General features: G+C 50.1%; 1 protein-coding gene across 1 annotated transcript; it reads right to left on the bottom strand.

Annotated features, from left to right (window-relative positions):
• Positions 1-6,683: 6,683 nt before the first annotated feature.
• On the bottom strand, positions 6,684-8,777 carry LOC122370796 (cysteine sulfinic acid decarboxylase-like). Its single transcript, XM_043346698.1, has one exon. The coding sequence runs from the start codon at positions 8,594-8,596 to the stop codon at positions 6,938-6,940; it is 1,659 nt and encodes a 552-aa protein (XP_043202633.1). The 5' UTR covers positions 8,597-8,777; the 3' UTR covers positions 6,684-6,937.
• Between the last annotated feature and the right edge of the window lie 11,141 nt (positions 8,778-19,918).

The following is a 19,918-nucleotide window of genomic DNA, read 5'->3' as shown; positions in this document are numbered from 1 at the left end:
AAAAAATATTCTCAAATGAGTAAGTGATATGTCCGTCGTCCTCCTTGCCTGATCCACAGAGGACGCGGCGCTGGTACTGCTGCGCCTTCTGGATGAGGAGGGAACGGTCGTCATGGAGGCGCCAGCGGCGACGATGACACGTCCCCTGATACACGAGCGGGAGACGAGTTCGACATCGTGGTCGAAGAAACAGTGGTGGCCAGCGCCCAGTGCCTTGAAGAGGCACTCCTCTTCGGGGTCGCCTACTACGTCTTCAACCAGAAAGTGTCCCGTGCATCGCGCTCCACGATGTGGTTCATCGTCCACGACATCATGGGGCTGCCGGCAGAGTCAACAGCGACGGCGGACGCGCTGAAAAATCTGTCGGTGCTGACAGCATAGTGTGCCCGCGCAGTGAGGTAAGCCCAGGGGCGGAGTGGAGACGGAGTGATGGACGGAGATGATGGAGACGGACGTGATGGCCCGCCCCACAGGGAAAGGGGTCACAAGCGACATGGGCGGGCCTGTTGACATCCTGTGGCAGCCCCTGGGCTACGTTGTCGGACTTTCTTGAGGTCAGGGAGGGGGAACTCGTAGGAGCCACACGCTCAACTTTCGTTGTGTAGCAAAGGTGGGAAAAACCACGCCATTTGAAGGGGCACCGGTTGTTTTGCGACTCCTTCGTAAGAGTCGCAAAACAACCGTCATCGTAGAAGAGCCAGCGGCGCTTCTCGTGTGTCATGTGTTGTTTTTTTACAGCCTGGATCTCAACATGTGATATGGCATTTGTTATTTGTTTGTTATGGTATGAGGCGTGTGCGTGACGTATGTTTAATATGGATAGTATGTACAGCCTGTCTTAAAAGTACCGCGCAAAGTGACGGTGGATCCATCAAGCCTGACCGAAGAAGAGCCTGCTATAGGTAATTTGAAAGTCACCGAACCAATTGACCTGGGGAGTGGTCGAGAATGTCAATTGCTTCGGTGATTCAAATTTAGCAGGCCCTTCCTCGGTCAGGCTTGATGGATCCACCGTTACTTTGCGCGGTACTTTTATTCATTCCGGTTCCCACCGGTGGTGTATTTGAACAGGTACAAAGAAAGCGAGTGAGAGCAGCCCATGGAACAGAAAACAGATGGCGTACATGGCAGTTCTAATAGATAGATGGCGCTGCTCGTGGAAGGGGGTTGGATTTAGGATATGTACATGCTAGTATTGTTAGAGTGGTCAGTCAGTGTTAGTAGTTAAGTAGGTTGTAGGTAAGAGCAGCGCCATTGCCATTAGATTCACACAGTGCATACAGTGAATGCAGCTGAGGAGAAATCTCACATCCCCCTCACGCCACCACCGGGGCAGTGTGATCGCCCAAACGACTGTCCCCACTGCTCACCATCGGCGGCCCACCTGGCCAGGCCGGGACGGTGCCGTCCACGGCCCTGGGGAGAGCTGGGGGATGCTTCCCCAGCCGGGGAGATCTGATGGCTACCTCCCCGGCGCTCCAGGCGGGCCGCCAGCCCCCGCCCGCACCGCCCGGCAAGCAACCCCGGACGGTGCCCCCTAACCACCGACCGGGCGAGCGAAGCGTCGACCCGTCTAGGTCGGCGCTCCGCACGCCCGGCCGGCCGACCGGCCCCTCACAGGAGGGGCCAGTCCCGGGTTGGCCCGGATGGGTCATAGGGGCGGGGGCTTGGGCTTGTTTCGCGCACATCGAGGCCAGGCGCCCAGTCCGGCATTCAGGCGGCAGCATCACCGGCGCTTGAGGCGGGGCCGGCAGCATCCACGACCAGTGGAGCGTCAATTCAGAGCAGGGTCATCATCTGCAGCGGCCGACGTGGCATCGCACCGGCGTCGGCAGGGTCCGAGGTCAGCGGAGGTCGAGGTTAGGCCACTCGCAGAGCGACTCGCGCCGTCAGCAACGAGAGCCCAGATTGCAGCATCCTGGTGATTGTGACGGGCGACTGAGACGGACGCTGGTGGCTTGCTGAGAATCAAGTCGGAGGTAGGTATGGCACGAGTCTGATCGGCGGTGGATCAGAGCCGGATCTGCAGCGGCCGACGTGGCGTCCCACCGGTGTCGGCAGGGACCGAGGTCAGTGGAGGTCGAGGTTAGGCCACTCGCAGTGCGACTCTCGCCAACAGCAACGAGGGCCCAGATGGCAGCATTCTGGCGACTGAGATGGACGTCGGCAGCTTGCCGCGAGTCACATCGGAGGTAGTTATGGCACGAGTCCAGCACGAGTCCGATCATCGGCGGACCACAGACGGATCGGCAGCGGCCGACGTCGGCGTCCCATCCGGCGCCGGTAGGGACTGAGGCCCGATCGGCAGCACAGGCCGCGACAGTTGGAGCCGACATCCCGTCGCCCGTGGCTGAGCTCCGCAGGGCAGCGTAAGCCCAGGCAGCAGAGTGAGCCGACAGTTGAGCAGCGTCCGGAGGGTGCTGGAAACAGGGAGTGAGGTATGTATGTAATGGACATATAGATGGTGATGTCATGGGCATGGGGTAGAGGGGGGGGAATAGGATTGATAGATAGCGAACAAATGGCTTCTTAACACTGATTTTGCTTGATATACATGTATTGCGAAAATATATAAACAAAACTGAATGTGCTAATGATATATTCCGGGCTGTACGTGCAATTGTGTGTGGCAAAGGTCACAAGGCTTCCCGTGGCCACTACACAAAGCACAAATTAGTTATTTGATTAAATCATTTAACGACAGGGTGATAAATGATAATTTACGCACAGGTGGATTTGTGGTTACCGTGGTGATAAGATGTAGTTTAAAAAAAAAGAAGAGAGAGAAAAAAAGAAAGAGAAAAGAAGATACAGATTGGCTAGCCGCTCGCCTTGCTCCGGAGTACCGCAAGACGGGTGTGGGTGTGTATCAAGTATATAGAGAGTATGCAAGACAGGTTAATAAGTATCAATAAATATGATTTTAATGCATTTTTTAAATAAGGCTTTAGATGCCGGAATATCATTAATATTGGGAATTCGTGAGGCTACAACTTCATTCCACAACAATGGGCCCGCATGGAATAGTACATATCGTCGGTAGTTAGTAAGTCTGTGGTTGGGAATATTACCACTTGTACTACTCTGCTCTCGGAAATGTTGCGTACGTCTCGATCTACTTGGGGAGTCATGGTTAATGGCTAGTCTGTCAGCTACCGCGTTAGGAAGATGACCAAATAGACAGTCATGTAGAACCAATAGGATTTGATACTTAACTAGATCGTTGAATTTCAGCATTCGTAACTCTCTGAAGAGTGGGGATGTAGATGTTCTGGGCTCCTTGTTCATAATCAGGCGAATGGCTCGCTTCTGGACTGTTATAATAGGTTTGAGGGTTGTCGGATAGTTCGAGCCCCAAATATGTGAACAATACATAAGGTAGGGTTGTACTAGTGAATTATATAGGAGAATCAGTAAGTCTCGGGTAAGTAAGTATCTGGCTCTGTAAAGAATACCTAAGTTTCTACTACAAATTCCTGATACTTTGTTAATGTGCGATTTGAATTTTAGGTTCTCATCAATGAGAATACCGAGATATTTTACAGTTTTAGTTCGTTTAAGACATGAGTTTGCAACCGGAATTGTTAAATCTGGCTCAGTCCCTTGAGAGGAGTATATTTGATAGAAAGTTTTAGGTATTGAGAGAGATAATCTATTGGCCTGAAGCCACTTATGTATCTTAGGGAACGACCTTGAAATAATGCTTTGCAGCTCAGCCAGAGTTGGAGCAGAATATAGCAATACAGTGTCATCAGCAAAGAGGAATATTTTGGCTTCTTGACAGGCAGCGTGTAAATCATTAATATAAGTAAGAAATAACAATGGTCCCAGAAGCGAGCCCTGCGGTACACCACAGGTGACGTCCCTGGCACCTGAGATGATGTCTTTGTATTTAAGTTTTTGTGACCTTGACGTTAGATATGATGATAGAAGTTGATAAGCACTATCTCCAACGCCGTATTTAGATAGTTTGCGAAGCAGAATATCAATATTTACGGTATCAAAGGCACGAGCAAGGTCCAGGTATATTGCTGCAGCTTTACGTCTGACAGACAAGTTTTCAGTAATGAAATCATGGAGTAACGAGATTGGCATGTAAGTTGAATGTTTTTGTCTAAACCCAAATTGGAAATCATTTTAAGACAGACTGTACAAATTGAATGTCTCTTGGCAACTAGGAAGCTGTGATTTTGAAATGAATGCAGAGGCAGTTGTCTTTCCAATCAATACAGTACGTTTTTCTTATACACACAAGCGTATCGTGGTTGCTGTTGGTGTGGCTGAGCGTCGATGGCATGGGCGGATCCAGGAAATTCAGAGGAAGGGCGAAGGTGGTTACATAAATGGCGTCTCTTACCTTTGTGTGGGTAAAGAAATCAGTGCGCTAGGTATCTCATGGGGATCTCACGAGGAATAGCATGACCCCGCGAGCCCATCCCTTGATCCGCCACTGCGGAACGAAGCATCAATGGGGTATATAGAGAGCATCAAAGGAGCATCAATGTGGTGCATAGAGAGCATCAAATCAGCATCAATGGGGTATATAGAGAGCATCAATGGGGTATGTAGAGAGCATCAAAGGAGCATCAATAGGGTATATATAGAGAGCATCAAAGGAGCATCAATGGGGTTTATAGCAAGCATCAAAGGAGCATCAATGGGGTATATAGATAGCATCAAAGGAGCATAGATCGGGTTTAGACGGAGCATCCGAACTATGCTAGGGGGCATCAAAGGGGCATAGAGGAGATTCAGGGGGAATACACTAGGCATTTCGTAAGAATAATGGAGGCATAACCAGATAATCATTTTGATTCCACTTAGCCATCCAACAGGCATATTAGGGTAATAATGTTGGGATATTGGGGGTATCTAAGGCCAAAAAGGTGCTACTTGAAGTATATTACGGGAATAACTGGGGTTTCGTTTTAGACCATTCTCCTAATATCACACCCCCGGAATCATTTAAGTTTTCAGTGCAGAAACTGGACACCCTTAGGGATAGTACAATGGTGTATCTTGACGCTCATATAAGTGTTATCTGACACCTTTCAAAAACACCCGTGGGTATGCAGTTTAACCACTTACACCGTTAACAGTGTTTTAAATTTTCTCCGTGTAGTTTAATTAAATCGCACTGCCATGGTGATTACCCGATCGTAGCGTATCGCCATAACGAAAAATAAGTTTAAAGATAGACGTCGAATTAACTCTAAAATACCAGCTTTCGAAGATGATTTTATTTAACCTATCCTGAGCCCGACCTTGACCTGAACGTGACCTAATTCAGACATGTGCATGGATCCGAGTGATGGAGATTTCGTTGGAGTTTGAAGCAAATGATAAGCTAGGATCTCTGATCTCATTTGATTCCACGCAAACCTAATATATGTTCTGGATATAAGTGTGATCTCCTAAGATCTGATACAATCCATGAGGACTTACAGCGATTGGTATGATCCGAGTGGATCCCACACTCCACCTACAAAACCATGTTTCCAGATGGTTCCATGTCAATGAGATGAGTGCCACAAAATTATGAATTGTGCGAATTGCAGCAAGTTTTCCTTGATAATTTCTGTATCAACAAAAATTGAGTATTATCTAAGATCTCGCCTTGTCCCTGGATAAAAATGGGTTCGGGTCTATGATCCCAATGGATCTCGCGTCAAAATAGTCAAAATCTGTGATCCCATCGGATTCGAGATAAAAATCCGCGGCTCAGATCCGAGATCCATTTCCTTGAATCCGTGCATGGGAAAAGTGTTTGCGTGATGTCCAACCACTGCACTGCGCTAGCCGGTGATCAGATCAGCACCCCGAATGTTTCCCATTTATCCTTCCATTCGACAACTCTGGACTTATCTAATTAGACCAATACATAGTTATACGGATCAGTCCAACAAAGCAAACAAACAACAACGCGGAAATAGAGGGAGATGGATGGAGAGAGGAGAGTGGGAAGGGAAAGGAAAGAGAGAAGAGAGGGAAAGGGAAAGTAGGAGGGGGACATAAAAAAGTGATGGAAGAGGGAGAGACACCGATAGAGAAGAGACGAATCATTTTATTGCACACACATCCTATATTCGGAATGGCGTTCATGCCTCCAAAATCCACATGCGAGTATTTTATTGTTTAGTCGGATTTGAGGGCAAAATCACAAAGTTCCTCCCACCGCATTCCATCCCGCGAATGCATATCCACACCTTTAAAACAAATTACAAATCACGACACGTTTCATCGATACAAATGCTGAATGTGCATTGAATGTGCAGTTTACTGACCCTTCGTCATTCGATAGTTCGATTGCCTTCGCGTGTGCCTTCACCCATGACTCATATAACTACCGATATAGATATTGGAATTGGACACAACACGCACTTGAACATATGGTCATATGTGCAACTGCCAGTAAAAAATAATGCTGTTTATGAACATCCTTAGGTGAAAAACGTGTTCTGTCACCGGTAACCTAGAGCTTTACCCACGCTCTCTCGTGCCTTTGCTGCCACTACCACACCATTCTCATGCCGATGCGACACATTTAATGAAAGATTGTTTATGTTGTAACTGACTAGATCGTGTTTATTTCTGGATGTTGTGCTCCAGCTAGGTATAGTGACGAACTTTGTGTAGGGCCCCAGTTGTGCAGGTAATCGGTAATCCCATGTCAAACGCGAATGTATGTGATTGACTGATGTATTTCGTAATATCTTTAGCGAATATGTGTTCAGATCTCGTAATGTGATACACCCTTGTGCGTTGAACCTGAGTATCACACAAATTGCCGTTATCAGGGCGACTCTACCGCAGACTGGACCCAGCAGTCGTTGGCTCGCCCCGGTGCGGCTCTACCCCACCCGTCCCTCCCCTCCCCGTCAGTACGGCTACAGGTGGCGCTGGCGGCGTCGGCCGGACCGCCCAGGGCGCGCGACCGCTAGAGACCCTCGGCAATCCTGGCGATCTCGTCCAGGGCCTCGGTGACATCCTGCTCGCTGGGCTGCGGCGCGCCCGTGAACACCAAACGGAAGAAGTTGTGGAATCGTTTGGACGGCAGAGGCTGGTAGCTGACCATGAGCGAGCCGCTGCGCATCATGCCCTCCTTGATGCGCGGAGCGACCTGGTTGAGCCGCTGCCACCACTCCTCCGTCTCCTCCTGGCCGCGCAGAGCCTCCGGCACGTACCAGAAGCTGACGTTGGCGCACTGGGAGTCGTTACTGGGCAGCACGGGCCTGAAGCCGGGCCGACGCGCCACCTCGGCGGCGCAGAACCGAGACGCGGCGAACGTGGTGTCGATGATCCGTTCCAGACCCGCGTCGCCGTGCGCCTTCCACATGACCCACAATTTGAAAGCGTCCACCTTGCGGCCGCACTGGATCGACTTATCGCCCGTGTCGTAGCTCACGTCGTAGAACTTGTCCTGCTGGAACAGGTAGGTGGCCTTGGCCGAGTTGCAGTGGTGCATCAGGCCTTCGTGACGCGTCACGATGAGCGCGCACTGCTGTGGCGCGCCCAGCATCTTGTGTGGGTTCCAGGCCACAGAGTCGGCGCGCTCGACGCCGGTCATCAGGTGCTGCCAGCGGCGGGAGAGCATGGCCGCGCCTCCCCAGCACGCGTCCACGTGCAGCCAGAGGCCGTACTGCTGGCAGATGTCGGCGATGGCCGGCACGGGGTCGTAGGCGCCCAGCACGGTGGTGCCGCACGTGGCGTTGACGAAGAGCGGCTCGCGGCCCTCGGCCAGGACGCGCTGTACGGCCTCCAGCAGCAGGTCCGGCCGCATCCGGCCCAGCGAGTCGGTGCCCACCTGAACCACGTTGTCAGAGCCGAAACCGTGCCAGTTGGCCGCCTTCATGATCGAGTAGTGCGAGTCTACAGAGGTGAAGACCACCATCGGCTTGGCGCCGAACATACCATGGGTCTTCACCTCCGGATGGCGGTTGTAGCGCGCCATCGCGAGGGCGTACTGGTTGGACATGGAGCCGCCGGCGGCGAAGATGCCGTCGCCGGAGCTCCAGCCGATGATGCGTCGCACCTTGGCGAGCAGCTCGGCCTCGCAGAGGGTGAACACGGGAGACACCTCGTACGTGTACTGGCTGGTGTTGAGGCACTCGGTGAGCAGCGCGCCGGCCAGGCCGTACTTGTCCATGCCGCCGAACAGCTGGTTCCTGAAGCGGACGTCGTCAGTGCGCACGGAGAGCTCGGCAGCGCGTCGGCAGAGCTGCAGCAGCTCGTCCTCGCTGGCCACCGGCTCACCCAGCTGCATCGGCAGCAGCTGCGCCAGCTCCGACGGCTGGTGGAAGCGCAGCAGCGGGGGTCGACTGTCGCGCTCGTGCTGCACGGCGCACGGCAGCTCCAGCTCCTCAACTAGCGCGAGGACTCGCTGGTAGAACGGCCGGGTCTCGGCAGCCTTACTTGCCGTTCCGTTGGTGATGCCGTTCATGTGATAGGTCGGCTTTGCTGTGCTGGGCGGTGGGATGGCCTTACCAGCGCCGTTGTGAGTCGTTGCATGACCGTTACAGGCGGCGGCCGGCCGACTGGCGCGGACCGTGCCGTCTGACGGTTTAGAAGCCGTGATGAAGCTGTTATCGCCAGTCATCGTGAAGAAGAAGTGGTAGGTTGAGCTCCGTGTTGCGAGTCTGAGGTGCCAGTTCGGCGGCGGCGGCGACGGCTGAGTGAATCGGGTGTGTCTGCCGGAGGTCAGGTCGCGGTGCGCTCCTGGCTGGCGTCGGTCCGACAGTGACCGGCTGCCCGTGCCTCCCTGGCTCCGTCCGGGGCCTGTCTTTCGGCGCGCGTGCGCTGGCCAGTCGGCCGGGCCGCGACAGCCAACCACGCGTCGTCGTCGGTCGGCTGCGTGACATGCGCCCCCGTCCCCCTGCAGCCGGCTGCCCGCCGGAGACCGGTACTTTTCCATTGGTGATGTGGGCTCGCCCTTCCCGGTAACTGTCCAGCTGAACACCATCTGGGGTGACCTCCCCTGTCACCTACTGGCCGATGGCCAGCCGGCATTCCGGCCACGTGATCTTGTTTGTCAGGGACCCGCCCACATCTGGGAGAGTTGTCTACATTTGAAGAATGAAACGTCAGAATCTGGCGTTCCAATGACACACTTCTCGGCTTATATTCTGGAATCTATTCAGATTCAGTCTTATCGTGGAGCTGGCTTTAGCACTTGTCGACAAAACCCGACTAATGGAAGGAAGATAGATTAGATAAGCTGTAGTAGTTGCCGGCTTTTTATCGTAGGCTACACGTAATAGTTAACGCCTGGGCTGTGAGTCGTTGTGACTGCTCAGACCACGGTTTTAAAACTGCCGTCTTGGTTAACACGATGAAAACGATATCTGCACTCATGAAAGATAAAAACATACGTAAATACATGTAGCGACGTGGCTTACCGGAGGAAAAAGTTCAGTTTCAAACAGGGATGCGGAGCTGGAGCCGGAGCCGCCGGAGCCGGCATATTTTGCCCGGAGCCGGAGCCGGAGCCGTGAAACAATATAGCCCGGAGCCGGAGCCGGAGCCGGAGCCGTCAAAAAAGGGGGCGACTCCGGCTTCTTTTTTTTTTTTGAAGAGGAAAAAATTATTGACCTAGTTCGGTTTGGCAGTTCAAGGCTGTAAAACATGTGGTATTTGAATATGAAAATAGCCATGTTATACAAGTACAGAAGCAACGTGCACCAATCCCATCGTCTTTTTTCTTCCACCCGTATTTAATTGCGTAGGGATGTACTGAGCATTGGAGCCGGAGCCAGAGCCGGAGCCGCCTTGACATTTCACCCAGAGCCGGAGCTGGAGCGGGAGCTGGAGCCGTCTGGAATTTCCACGGCTCCGCATCCCTGGTTTCAAACCATCCATGATCCAGTTCCAACTTTCAACACTTATGGCTCAGGGGAGGGGGGAGAGGTGCACAAACCAAGCTGCCTGTATCGAGATCAATTAGGATCATACCGCTTATGCATACATATATGGTTCGTTTACACACTATTCAAGTACCGAACCTGGAATAAACATTACTTGTGATGTAAGGATAATGCTAGGTCACAATATAGTCACACCAATTTTTGGTTATTTTTCAGTTATCTATCATACGTTTTCTGGTCTAGCTAATCCAACTAGACAATTTGAATGCGTTGTCATTTGTATTGTCACTCGTCCGATACTGTTTTAGTCACTTTTAGCGTCGTTAACTATAATGGGGTCAGGTCACTGCTTGATCTAAATGGTCAATTTTGACTACGAGTATGAATGAAGATCTTTTGGTCTTGTAGGCAGACTGTCTAATTTGTATTGGTTCCTTTCTTACACCACAGCGTCTTTGGAAGTTGTTATCCTTTTTTCTATGGCACATGTTCTTGCTGCTTGCATGTGATAAATCCGGCATCTATTGAATTTATTAGATATATTAAGTCCCGCTTCATCCCAGTCTCTTCTAGTCACGGTTCAGTCCAGTCCGATTCCAGTCGTAGTCATAGCTCCCCACAATCCACATGTTATCATAAGCCAGCAGAAATCCGGCCAACACATTGCTTGGACGTCTTCAGCTATGCGGGCTGTGTTTTCTTTGGGTAGTGGTGACCCATTTCAGCCAGCCGTGGATCAAAACGCTGCACACTGCTGGACAACCTATTTCTACCTGTGGGTCAGGGGAGCGGAAGGAGAGCGAGGGGAATGGGAGTAAATGGGGCGAGGGAAACGGTTCAGCAGGATGGCACAAGAAACAGAACCCAAAATAGTTCCCCAGATTTCTGCCGTATAACGCGCCAGAACCGTAAAAACGACGCCTGTGGTAAACTTAGCCACAGTGGTGACTCGTGTCCAGTGCAACGGATCGTGATGGCTCGCTAAAATAAGTAATATTGATAAAGAGTATATTTTTTTCGGTGATAATCATTTGACCGGGGCAGTAGCTGTGGTGAGAGGGTGAGTTTTGGCGACATATAATGTGAAAGTCAAAGGTTCCTTGCTCTTCCATCCCTATTTGTCGGCTGCTCCTGCTGCTGAACTGCTGCTTTTCAAGGCACATAAATCCTTCATTTTCAACGTCAATGACTAGCGGTGGTGGGTGGAGCTAGACTGCACAGTGCTAGGACGGGTCAGCGTTGGGCGGTGACGCGACCGTCACCCCACCGTCACGTGACGGTCACGCCACCGTCACAGTCACCCCCCCCCCGTCCTGAAGACTGGCTTCATTGTTTGTCTTGTTGCTGTAGGTGAAGGGTCAGATGGCTGAGCGCAGTGTTCGTTCTGCCGACGCGAAACGGTCGTTTTCAGTCACAGTGGGAGGTCAAGCCACGTGAACTTTGATCTTGGGGACAAACATCGCTGTTATTATTCTGTGTGGTAGTCTGGATTGGTGAAAGTGAATTTTCCTTCCAATGACATTTTAATGACTATATATCATTTCTCATTTTGTGTATCTTTTATTGATTATTCATGGTTTAAATTAGTATCAAAGTAAGTATTTCTCGCGAAACTGTTTCACCTCACCTCAAACGGTTTGTGCATAACAACGACGTTCACAGTCCGCGTAGCTAGGCTGCCGAGTGCCGGTGACGGTGATGTATGATATGGACGATCGTTTACAGTAATGTATGACATCGGAGCATAACTCTGCCGGAGTTTAGTCGTGTTACGTTATGTAACACCTCTCGCGCTGCTGATGCGATCCAGATGACCTGCACAGTCTGCTCGACAGGCTGCTGTTCACAGATTTTCTGCCCCACTTCCTAGACAGCCCTCAGCACTTCGTGAATATATTTATATGATCCATGCCTGGAAGCAGCTACATGCGAGTCGTTAAGATAAGTGCTGAGTCACTCTTGCTAACACGTCGGCTGCACAGAGGCTTCCAGTTTGTTTTACATGCATTACAATGTTCACGATGGAGCGAGTTCTACGTGGCATAGCACCATAACATCACTTCATTGTGCAACGGGTGCCACTTGCATGCCTTCCACCTGTTGAATGCCCGTGAGCGCTGGCGCTAAGACTTAGTAATAGCCTTGGCACCATGGCGGCTCATAGCTGTTACAATAGAGCGCCTGATCGGATGTAAATTATTGCCATTCAGTTATTTTTCCAACACATTCATCAATTTCAAATGCCTAAGGCCGGGTTCCCACTACGACCGTTCAGCATCGTAAATTGCAAGAACGGGAGCAAACGGACGAGATCGTTGATCTAGAGACTTTTCTAAAAAAGTAGAACACTTCCCTAGATCTGGTATACGGGTCAAAATGGGGAAATATCGTGAGACATCGGCAAACGGCTTGGACATAGCCAGTTGAGAGGAGCGATGATGAAGGAGGGATCGGCCCAATAAGCTATTGTAAAAAAAAAAATGATGTTCGAAATTTAGTTGGCGTGGTAGAAGATCCCACGCAACTGAATGAATGATACAATTAGAAGACCCTTTAAATTTATTAACCCTATTAGTGGCAGGCTCCTGGCTACCCCCTATTAGTGGCAGGGGGGGGGGCTGTTTACGACCCCCCCCCCTGATATCTCGAGATCTAACGGGCCGATTTTCAAAATTCAAACGGCATTCGATTTCGCTCAACGAGATCTACATTTCTAAAAAAAATAAAATTGAAAAATGTCAACAGGGGGGTAGAGGGGGGTAAAAACGGGCAAATTGCAGATACATTTTAGACTGTTTATCACGGCCAGGTTTCTGAACCAATCTTAACGCAACTTTTGCCGATCGATAGAGAATGAACCAGGAATTCACATGGATCCTAAAAATATGCATTTTCAAAAATCATAGGCGGATACAGATCATTGAGATTGGGGTACACAAAAAGTATAGTAAATAAGGTTTTTGTTGGTACTGTTTCTAAAAAGGGTGGCAATGGTCTTGTTATGTTACAATTTTCTTATGAGAGAACGACTAAAATTGTATTGGTCATGCATAGGCGGTGTCAGGGCACCTATGTTGGGAGGTAAAAAACAACCCCCCTTTTTGGACGCCTGAATCCGCCTATTATAGCAAAATCGCGTCAAAAGAGGATGCACAATAACTTTGTATATGTTATCACATGATACCTTTCATTCACTGTTCGTAAAACTGGTGCAGCATCGTGATCTTCGCCCAAATGACTCGCTTCACGAATAGGACCCCCCAATTCCCAGTGCTCTGGAGCCGCCCTTGGTAAAGTTATGAACTTGAAATTTTCAGGGAATGTGCCCAATTTAGTTTTAGGAAAAGTCAGAAAATTTCAGCATCGTAGCTTCAGCGGTTTCGGAGATATTCCCGAAAAACCTGAGGGGTGGATAAAAACAACCCCCCCCTGCCACTAATAGGGTTAACGTGTAAAAAGCACGCGAGCATTAGAAACTATATCAACAATGCCAGCGAAAAGTATTCACAGCTGTGATAGTGACCAGGTAACGACATTCTATTGACTTTTGAAATGAAAATGTGTGCAGTTGATACGATAATTCATTGTGGTTTTCATATGAATAACTTCGGGAAGCTGTAACCGATAAATTGCAAGTTCCGATGATTTCTTAAACAGTTTATTATGGCAATCCTCGATAAAACATTTAGCAAGTTGAAGCAGGCTGCAATGGAACTGAATTTGCCGAGTGCCGACACAGGCTCAGCGATCTAGGTATACAAGTATACTAAGTTGGAGAAAGTGTAGCCGGCTTCATCTTACAGCAGTGTCACAGCTCATCGTCATGTAACTACGCCATCCCGTCAGGCAGGACTGTATAAAGGCAATTATCAACTGAACAGACGAGAAACACAACTTCAGCAAGAAAACTGACGCCTTGTGCTCAATGAATATTAGCTAGTGTATTCGAGCACAGCGGTTCACAGCAGATGGTGGCGACTGTCGACGTTTGTCTGACAGATCTGCAGCGTGGCATGGCATCACAATGCAGCAGTCTTCCAGAGGAGAGCTTGGCCTAAGCGTTTGAGATCCCAGGCCTGTCTACCTGAATCTACGATGCAAATCTTGTTAGCTGGCACACAACCGGATGGCTACTTTGTCTACCTCCGAGATTCTGACTTCCGGAGCGGTGCTACGAGAAGAGGTAGATGAAGTGCAAGTCGCACCTGTTCTGACTCGGCGAGGGTCATTCGCTCAAGAGTCGCATGCGATGTGCATAACAAGGGCCAGACAGCCCAATGACAATCACATGCTTCGCATGTGGTCGTCCCAGTCACATGGCGCGGTCCAGGTGGCCTTGATCCAGAAGACACTGTGATTGTTTGAGCCTCGAATGTGGCCCTCAGTGACGATCCGACGGCGGAAGCTGCGTGTGTTGAACGAGGAGTGGCCGGCCGCTTGAGGTCATAAGTGAGTGACGACGCCGGTGGCCACGATTGTCGGAAACTCTGCCTTTAGTTTCACAAAAGCAAGTGCTGCTACGGCTATGTATCTGTCAGATGATATAAACGTTTGTTATTTGCGCCGCATTTGCAGTGGCATGACATTATTTGTAGGATTCTTATTTGCAGGCGCTGAAAGTAGGTAAATGAATAAATTGCACTAGACCTACGGTAAACCTGCTGAAAAGTTAAGTTATTCATCGCTACCTAGAACTCGCATATATCTATGTATATAATCATAGTTAGGTATAAAGTCTGATGGCCAAGAGTTGCGAACGAAAATTATAATTAAAATCTAAATCTTTTTTGTTTGTTTGTTAAATAATTTTCGTTCGCAACTCTTGGCCATCAGACTTTATAAACATGTCTTACAATACTGAACAATCATAGTTATGTAGCTATTATCTGCAAAAATTCACCACCTTTCATGCCTTGCTACTTATCTTCTCACTTTGAATATCAAGAAAATTCCAAAAAAGGCTTCCCCTCCTATATGCACTGCCTAAAAATGCTTAAAAGTGTCATTTAATATCTGCACAAACCTTCAAGAACGTTCAAAAAGTTCAACACTGTTCAACTTTTCGGCGACCTCACCAACCAACCAACATGGGGAGCAAACTTTCAAAACCTTACAAATGCCTCCACCCGAGAACACGTGTCAAATACCCGGTTCCCACCACCACCGGCAGAGATCGTAAAAATGCATGCTGTGATTTTGCCGATCTTGCCGGTTTTCCCCCGTTATTTTACTTTACGATGTTGAACGGTCGTAGTGGGAACGCGGCATAAGGACGAATAATTAGTGAAATTATTATTTGCATAGTCATGAGACATGAAGGACAAGAGAGCAGCCAATGTAGGTAGAGTGTTAGGCGCAAGGCTGGCTGCTATTTCCATAAAGCATGTTGAAGATTTACCCAGCCACATGGCTTCCTCGAAACGGTGACCTTATAATATTCCTAGAAATTTGTGATCTTTTACGGAAGTGAGACGAAGCCAAAGCTGCCATGCGTTGTTGAGCTGATGTTGCTAATTGCCTCATGTTCACACTTGATTTTCCTTCAACATTTTTATAGGCGGATCAGGTACGGGTACCTACTTGAAAGTCAGAGCAGATATGGCCCAGAAATGAGAAAACCGACACTTTGCTGTAGGTACCTGAAATGAGAAAACCGACACTTTGCTGTAGGTACCTGAAATGACTATAAATGTGCTCACGGCATATGGTAGTCATCCATCTTATACTCCGTCAGTTTTATGACAGCCACGACACTGGGCAATCGGTCGCACAACTGCTCCACGTGAGTTGACCTCAGGTGGCCGTCTGTGGACATTCCGTCTCGGCTGTGGCCCGTGGAGGGGTGGGCAGCCGTCCTTTTCGAGGTCACGTGACGTCAGCCCGATCTTTTGGAATGCGGAGACACGTGCCACGGTGGAATCCGCAGAGTGGCAGCTGTCTAAGAAAAGACGCCCTTCGCGAGGAAAACACAAATATATTTTGAAGCCTTAGCCAGGTCTTAGCTATACCTAACTGTTCAAAACGTGTTCAAAACACATTCACTACGTTTCCATGACACGTCTAAATCGATTTAGCGAAATTTCACGTGCGTTTTTCTCGGAAACTATTTACCTTACGCAAAAAATGAGCGTAGGTATATATGGTTTTAGCTAGCACCTAATCCTATATTTACATTTTAAATTATGCCTAAATGCTATGATGGAGCAAATCCATTTTTCAAAATCGGCTTAGCTTGTACCATGGAAACGTAGCCAATGTAAGAAATTGAATATTTATGATTTTGAGGAGTCATGTCATTCCGCCACCGTTTTCGCCAGTCGTGGCAGAGATTTGTGAAAGTAAATTTCAAATAATGTTACGATTTTTCCCATATGAATAGCCGCATGATGTGCATCATAACTATTACAGATCTCACAATATGTCTTATTTCATTCACCTCGCATACTGTCTGACGAGTGACGATTACTTTCTATAGGTTCTTTTTCGCTCCTGGCTGGTCTGGAAATTAGATAGGCACTCGTGCGCATAGGACATGGAACACGCAGACCCAAGCTGAACATCAAACAACACTGTCTGCCGCACATAATCAATAACCAATCAGGCCTACACATGCGCTTTGTTTCTAATTACTTTTCGATGACCTTGGAGGTGACCGCCATATGGACAGTCCGGCCGACGCGACGGTCACGTAATCGTCCGATCATGGGACACTGATCGCCTCCATTAGCGCCCAGCTGAGGATCGATGCCTAGGTGAGGTGAGTCAGGACCCGGCGCCGGCAGGCATGTGTCCGCTAGAGAGAGAGAGCGATTCGGTACGTAAGCCGATCGGTCCTGTTGTTCAGTGTATCGGCCAGTCCGTCGATCCGACGTTCGATCCTTCTCTATTCGACGCTCGAGCACATTTACCAAGGGATGAAAACGGAGATAGAGTGGGAAGCGTTTGAGCGGGTTGATAGACATTGAGGTCGTTTTGAAATGCCAGTTAATGGTAACGCCGCATCCTTGCTCAAACGCGTATCCGCGGTTGGCCTCTAGAGCCGCGCCGGCCGGCACTGTCGAGCGGTGTTCCGACCTGACCTCGCCGGAGGGTTCGTGGCGTCACCAGCGGGCCGCCGTGAGCGGGACGGCTGAGGTCCACTCAACGCGGCCCGGGCGAGTGAAGCGGACCAGCAGCGGTCGCTGCCGAGCACGTTTTCTTGCAGTGCAGTGATTATCAACGTCGGAGGTGACGGGACGATGGATAGAATCTGCTGCCGTCACAGGTATCGTGCGTGCTTCACCTATCGCACCGCTACGGGTGTCTGGAGCGAGGAAACGGCTGATGGACTCTGCTGCCATAAAGGTACCGTCCCCGGCTGGCCGATCCGCCGGCCCGACCGTTAGTGTTGCTATGCTGTGAGTCAACCTGGCGACCCGGTTGACTGCAGCGTGTTGAACAGCTGCAGATGCTACGATCGAGCATGAGGTACTCATATGTATCGTGGGATGCCCCTTAACGCACCGACTTGCGAACCGTACGAACGCTGCTACACGATGACTACACGATCAGGATGGTACCGCCTTTAGGCAGCGCCAAGGGTCCAGCGCACCGCGGTGGCAAGCGTCATCCTTTATTACGAGCGAGCGCGAAACGAGTCTTTCAACATGACGGAAATCTCAGTATGAGCGATCCGGCTGGCCCGGCCCGGCCTGTAACGATTCTGAGAGGCCTATCTCGGCAGCCGCTGGGGCGATTGACATGCGGTAATTCTGTCAGGAAGTTCCGTACTTTCTGCCAATGATCGGACACTCTCGATGCGTGTGGGTCCCCCACTGCACGTGCAAAATGCAAAGAACAAGTGTCAGATTTGTCCCCATTACAATAACTCGGAATCACCGGCGCGGTCTCGCTTAAACTTAGCATGTAGGTAGGCAGTAGGCACCCACCAGGCAATGTTTTCCCATGGGTTCCGGACCGGTCGGTAGGGTGCCGCTTCCAGATCTCTGGAACACGGCTGAGCTGATTGCCAACAAATTTGGCACACTGCTAGTGACTGGTTAGTAGGGTGCAGTGCACAGCCAGTTAGAAGTACCCGCTCGCCATTCCGCACGTGCAGGGCTCACTCTCTCATACGCTCGTTATTCGCCCAAAAAGGCGTTTTGGTGATAATGGGCTAAGTTGTACCTATCTCGGCCGGCACTTCGTCTGCCGTATCACTAATGATCACACGGTATTCACAGCAGCAATCGTCTATCTCGATAGTTCGGTTGCTGAATCGGTGCGTGTTTCAGTAAGTGACGGTGGTTCCTTACTCGTCGGTAATGCCGCTCGGGAGACCTTTAGTCCGTAACTGATCCCATGTGCATGATCCTGCTGTCGGGCAGCTTTTGGACGGCGAACGCGATCGCGACTACCCGGACAGCAGAGGCGATGCTGGAAGTTGGATCCATTTTCCAGTTCGGCGTCTTAGATGGCTAGGCCAACGCGTCTTAGCTGCTTTAACGCTTAGGCCGAGTGTCGCCCGCACGGGTCAGTCGGATGTCTCGCATCGTACTTTCCCGCGTGTAAGGCTTAATGTACGTTCGCTCGTTGTCATTCAAATCGGCTGTTTACTGGCTTGGTATCTTGCGCTTCTAAGAGTACATGAAAGGAATGCCGTAATGATGTCAAGTCTCATTCTCGTCAACGCGGATAGCCGGCTGAATGCGGCCTGGCCACCCAACCGCTGCCGTTCCAAATCGCTGTCCGTATTGTGACTGCTATACTAACGTTTCCATCACCGTCCGGGCGTACTTAATCGTTTCCCACAGTTTGGCTCCCGACCCATGCCGTTTAGCGACAAGACTATGATCGTTTCACCGTCTGGGTGAGCTCAATCGTTGTCGTCTCATCAGGCTATGCCACGGGGCGCAGTCTTGCGACCGCTTTCGTTTCCGATCGACCGCTTCGACGTGTTTAATGTAGTCTAGTTTAGTTTATTGATAAAACATCTACGGGCATGATCACACAATGACGGACACAGTCTTAATTAAAGATGGTAGGCATGGTACGGATGAAATCATGGGCTAAGGCAAACCAAGGTTTATAAGTACAATAAAGGTGACACAGATATGGTTATATGTGTTGTGACACAGGTATAAAAAAGGAAGATTTAATTATACGACGGACCAAGTGACGTTCGAGTGGATATACGCAGCTACCCGGTTTCGTCAATCTGCACAGCAACTGAGGCGGTCTGCTAGCCCCAATGCTAAGCTTCTAGCGCCCGCAAAAACGCTTATCGTTTAGTCAGTCTGGCTGTTCGACTGGTAAACTCTGTCCATCCGATTGTTAGCGTTTTCGACCACCGCCTCTGGCTGCGTCTCATTGTCCTCGGTAGTCCAGCTATGCCACGGGATGGCCGAACCAGCGCGGGCTGGCGGCTCGGCGGCGCTGCCGGAAGCGGGTTTTGTCTGAGTGCGTGGACGGAGGTGACAACAATGGATTCAGCAGCAATCCCCATGCTGCCATAACAGGTGCCGTTTCCGTCAGGGTATTCCGGACGTACCGTGAGTATCAGACTGGCTACTCCGCTTCGCAGTCCTGACGAACCGGCTGTCGACGTTTTCTTACCGACCAGAATGTATATCCGACCGACAGCACTGCGCCCCAATTGTGAGTCTTGTCAGACCGGCTACTCAGCATTGCAGTCCTAGCGAACCGGCTGCCGACGTTTCTTACAGACCACACTGTTTATCCGACAGACAGAACTGTCTCAATCGTGAGTCTATCAGACTGGCTACCCAGCATTGCAGTCCTGGCGAACCGGCTGCCGACGTTTTCTTACCGACCAAATTGTATATTCGACCGACAGCATTGCGCCTCAATCGCGATTATCAGACCGGCCACTCAGCATTGCAGTCCTAGCGAACCGGCTGCCGACGTTTCTTACAGACCACACTGGTTCCGACCGACAGAACTGCGCCTCAATCATGAGTATCAGACTGGCTACCCAGCATTGCAGTCCTGGCGACCCGGCTGCCGACGTTTCTTACCGACCACATTGTATATCCGACCGACAGAACTGCGCCTCAATC

The sequence above is a fragment of the Amphibalanus amphitrite genome, unplaced genomic scaffold (genome assembly GCF_019059575.1).
Source record: "Amphibalanus amphitrite isolate SeventyFive unplaced genomic scaffold, NRLGWU_Aamphi_draft 001169F_arrow, whole genome shotgun sequence".
NCBI classification, from domain to species: Eukaryota; Metazoa; Arthropoda; class Thecostraca; order Balanomorpha; family Balanidae; genus Amphibalanus; species Amphibalanus amphitrite.
This window is presented reverse-complemented; position numbering and strand designations above follow the sequence as displayed.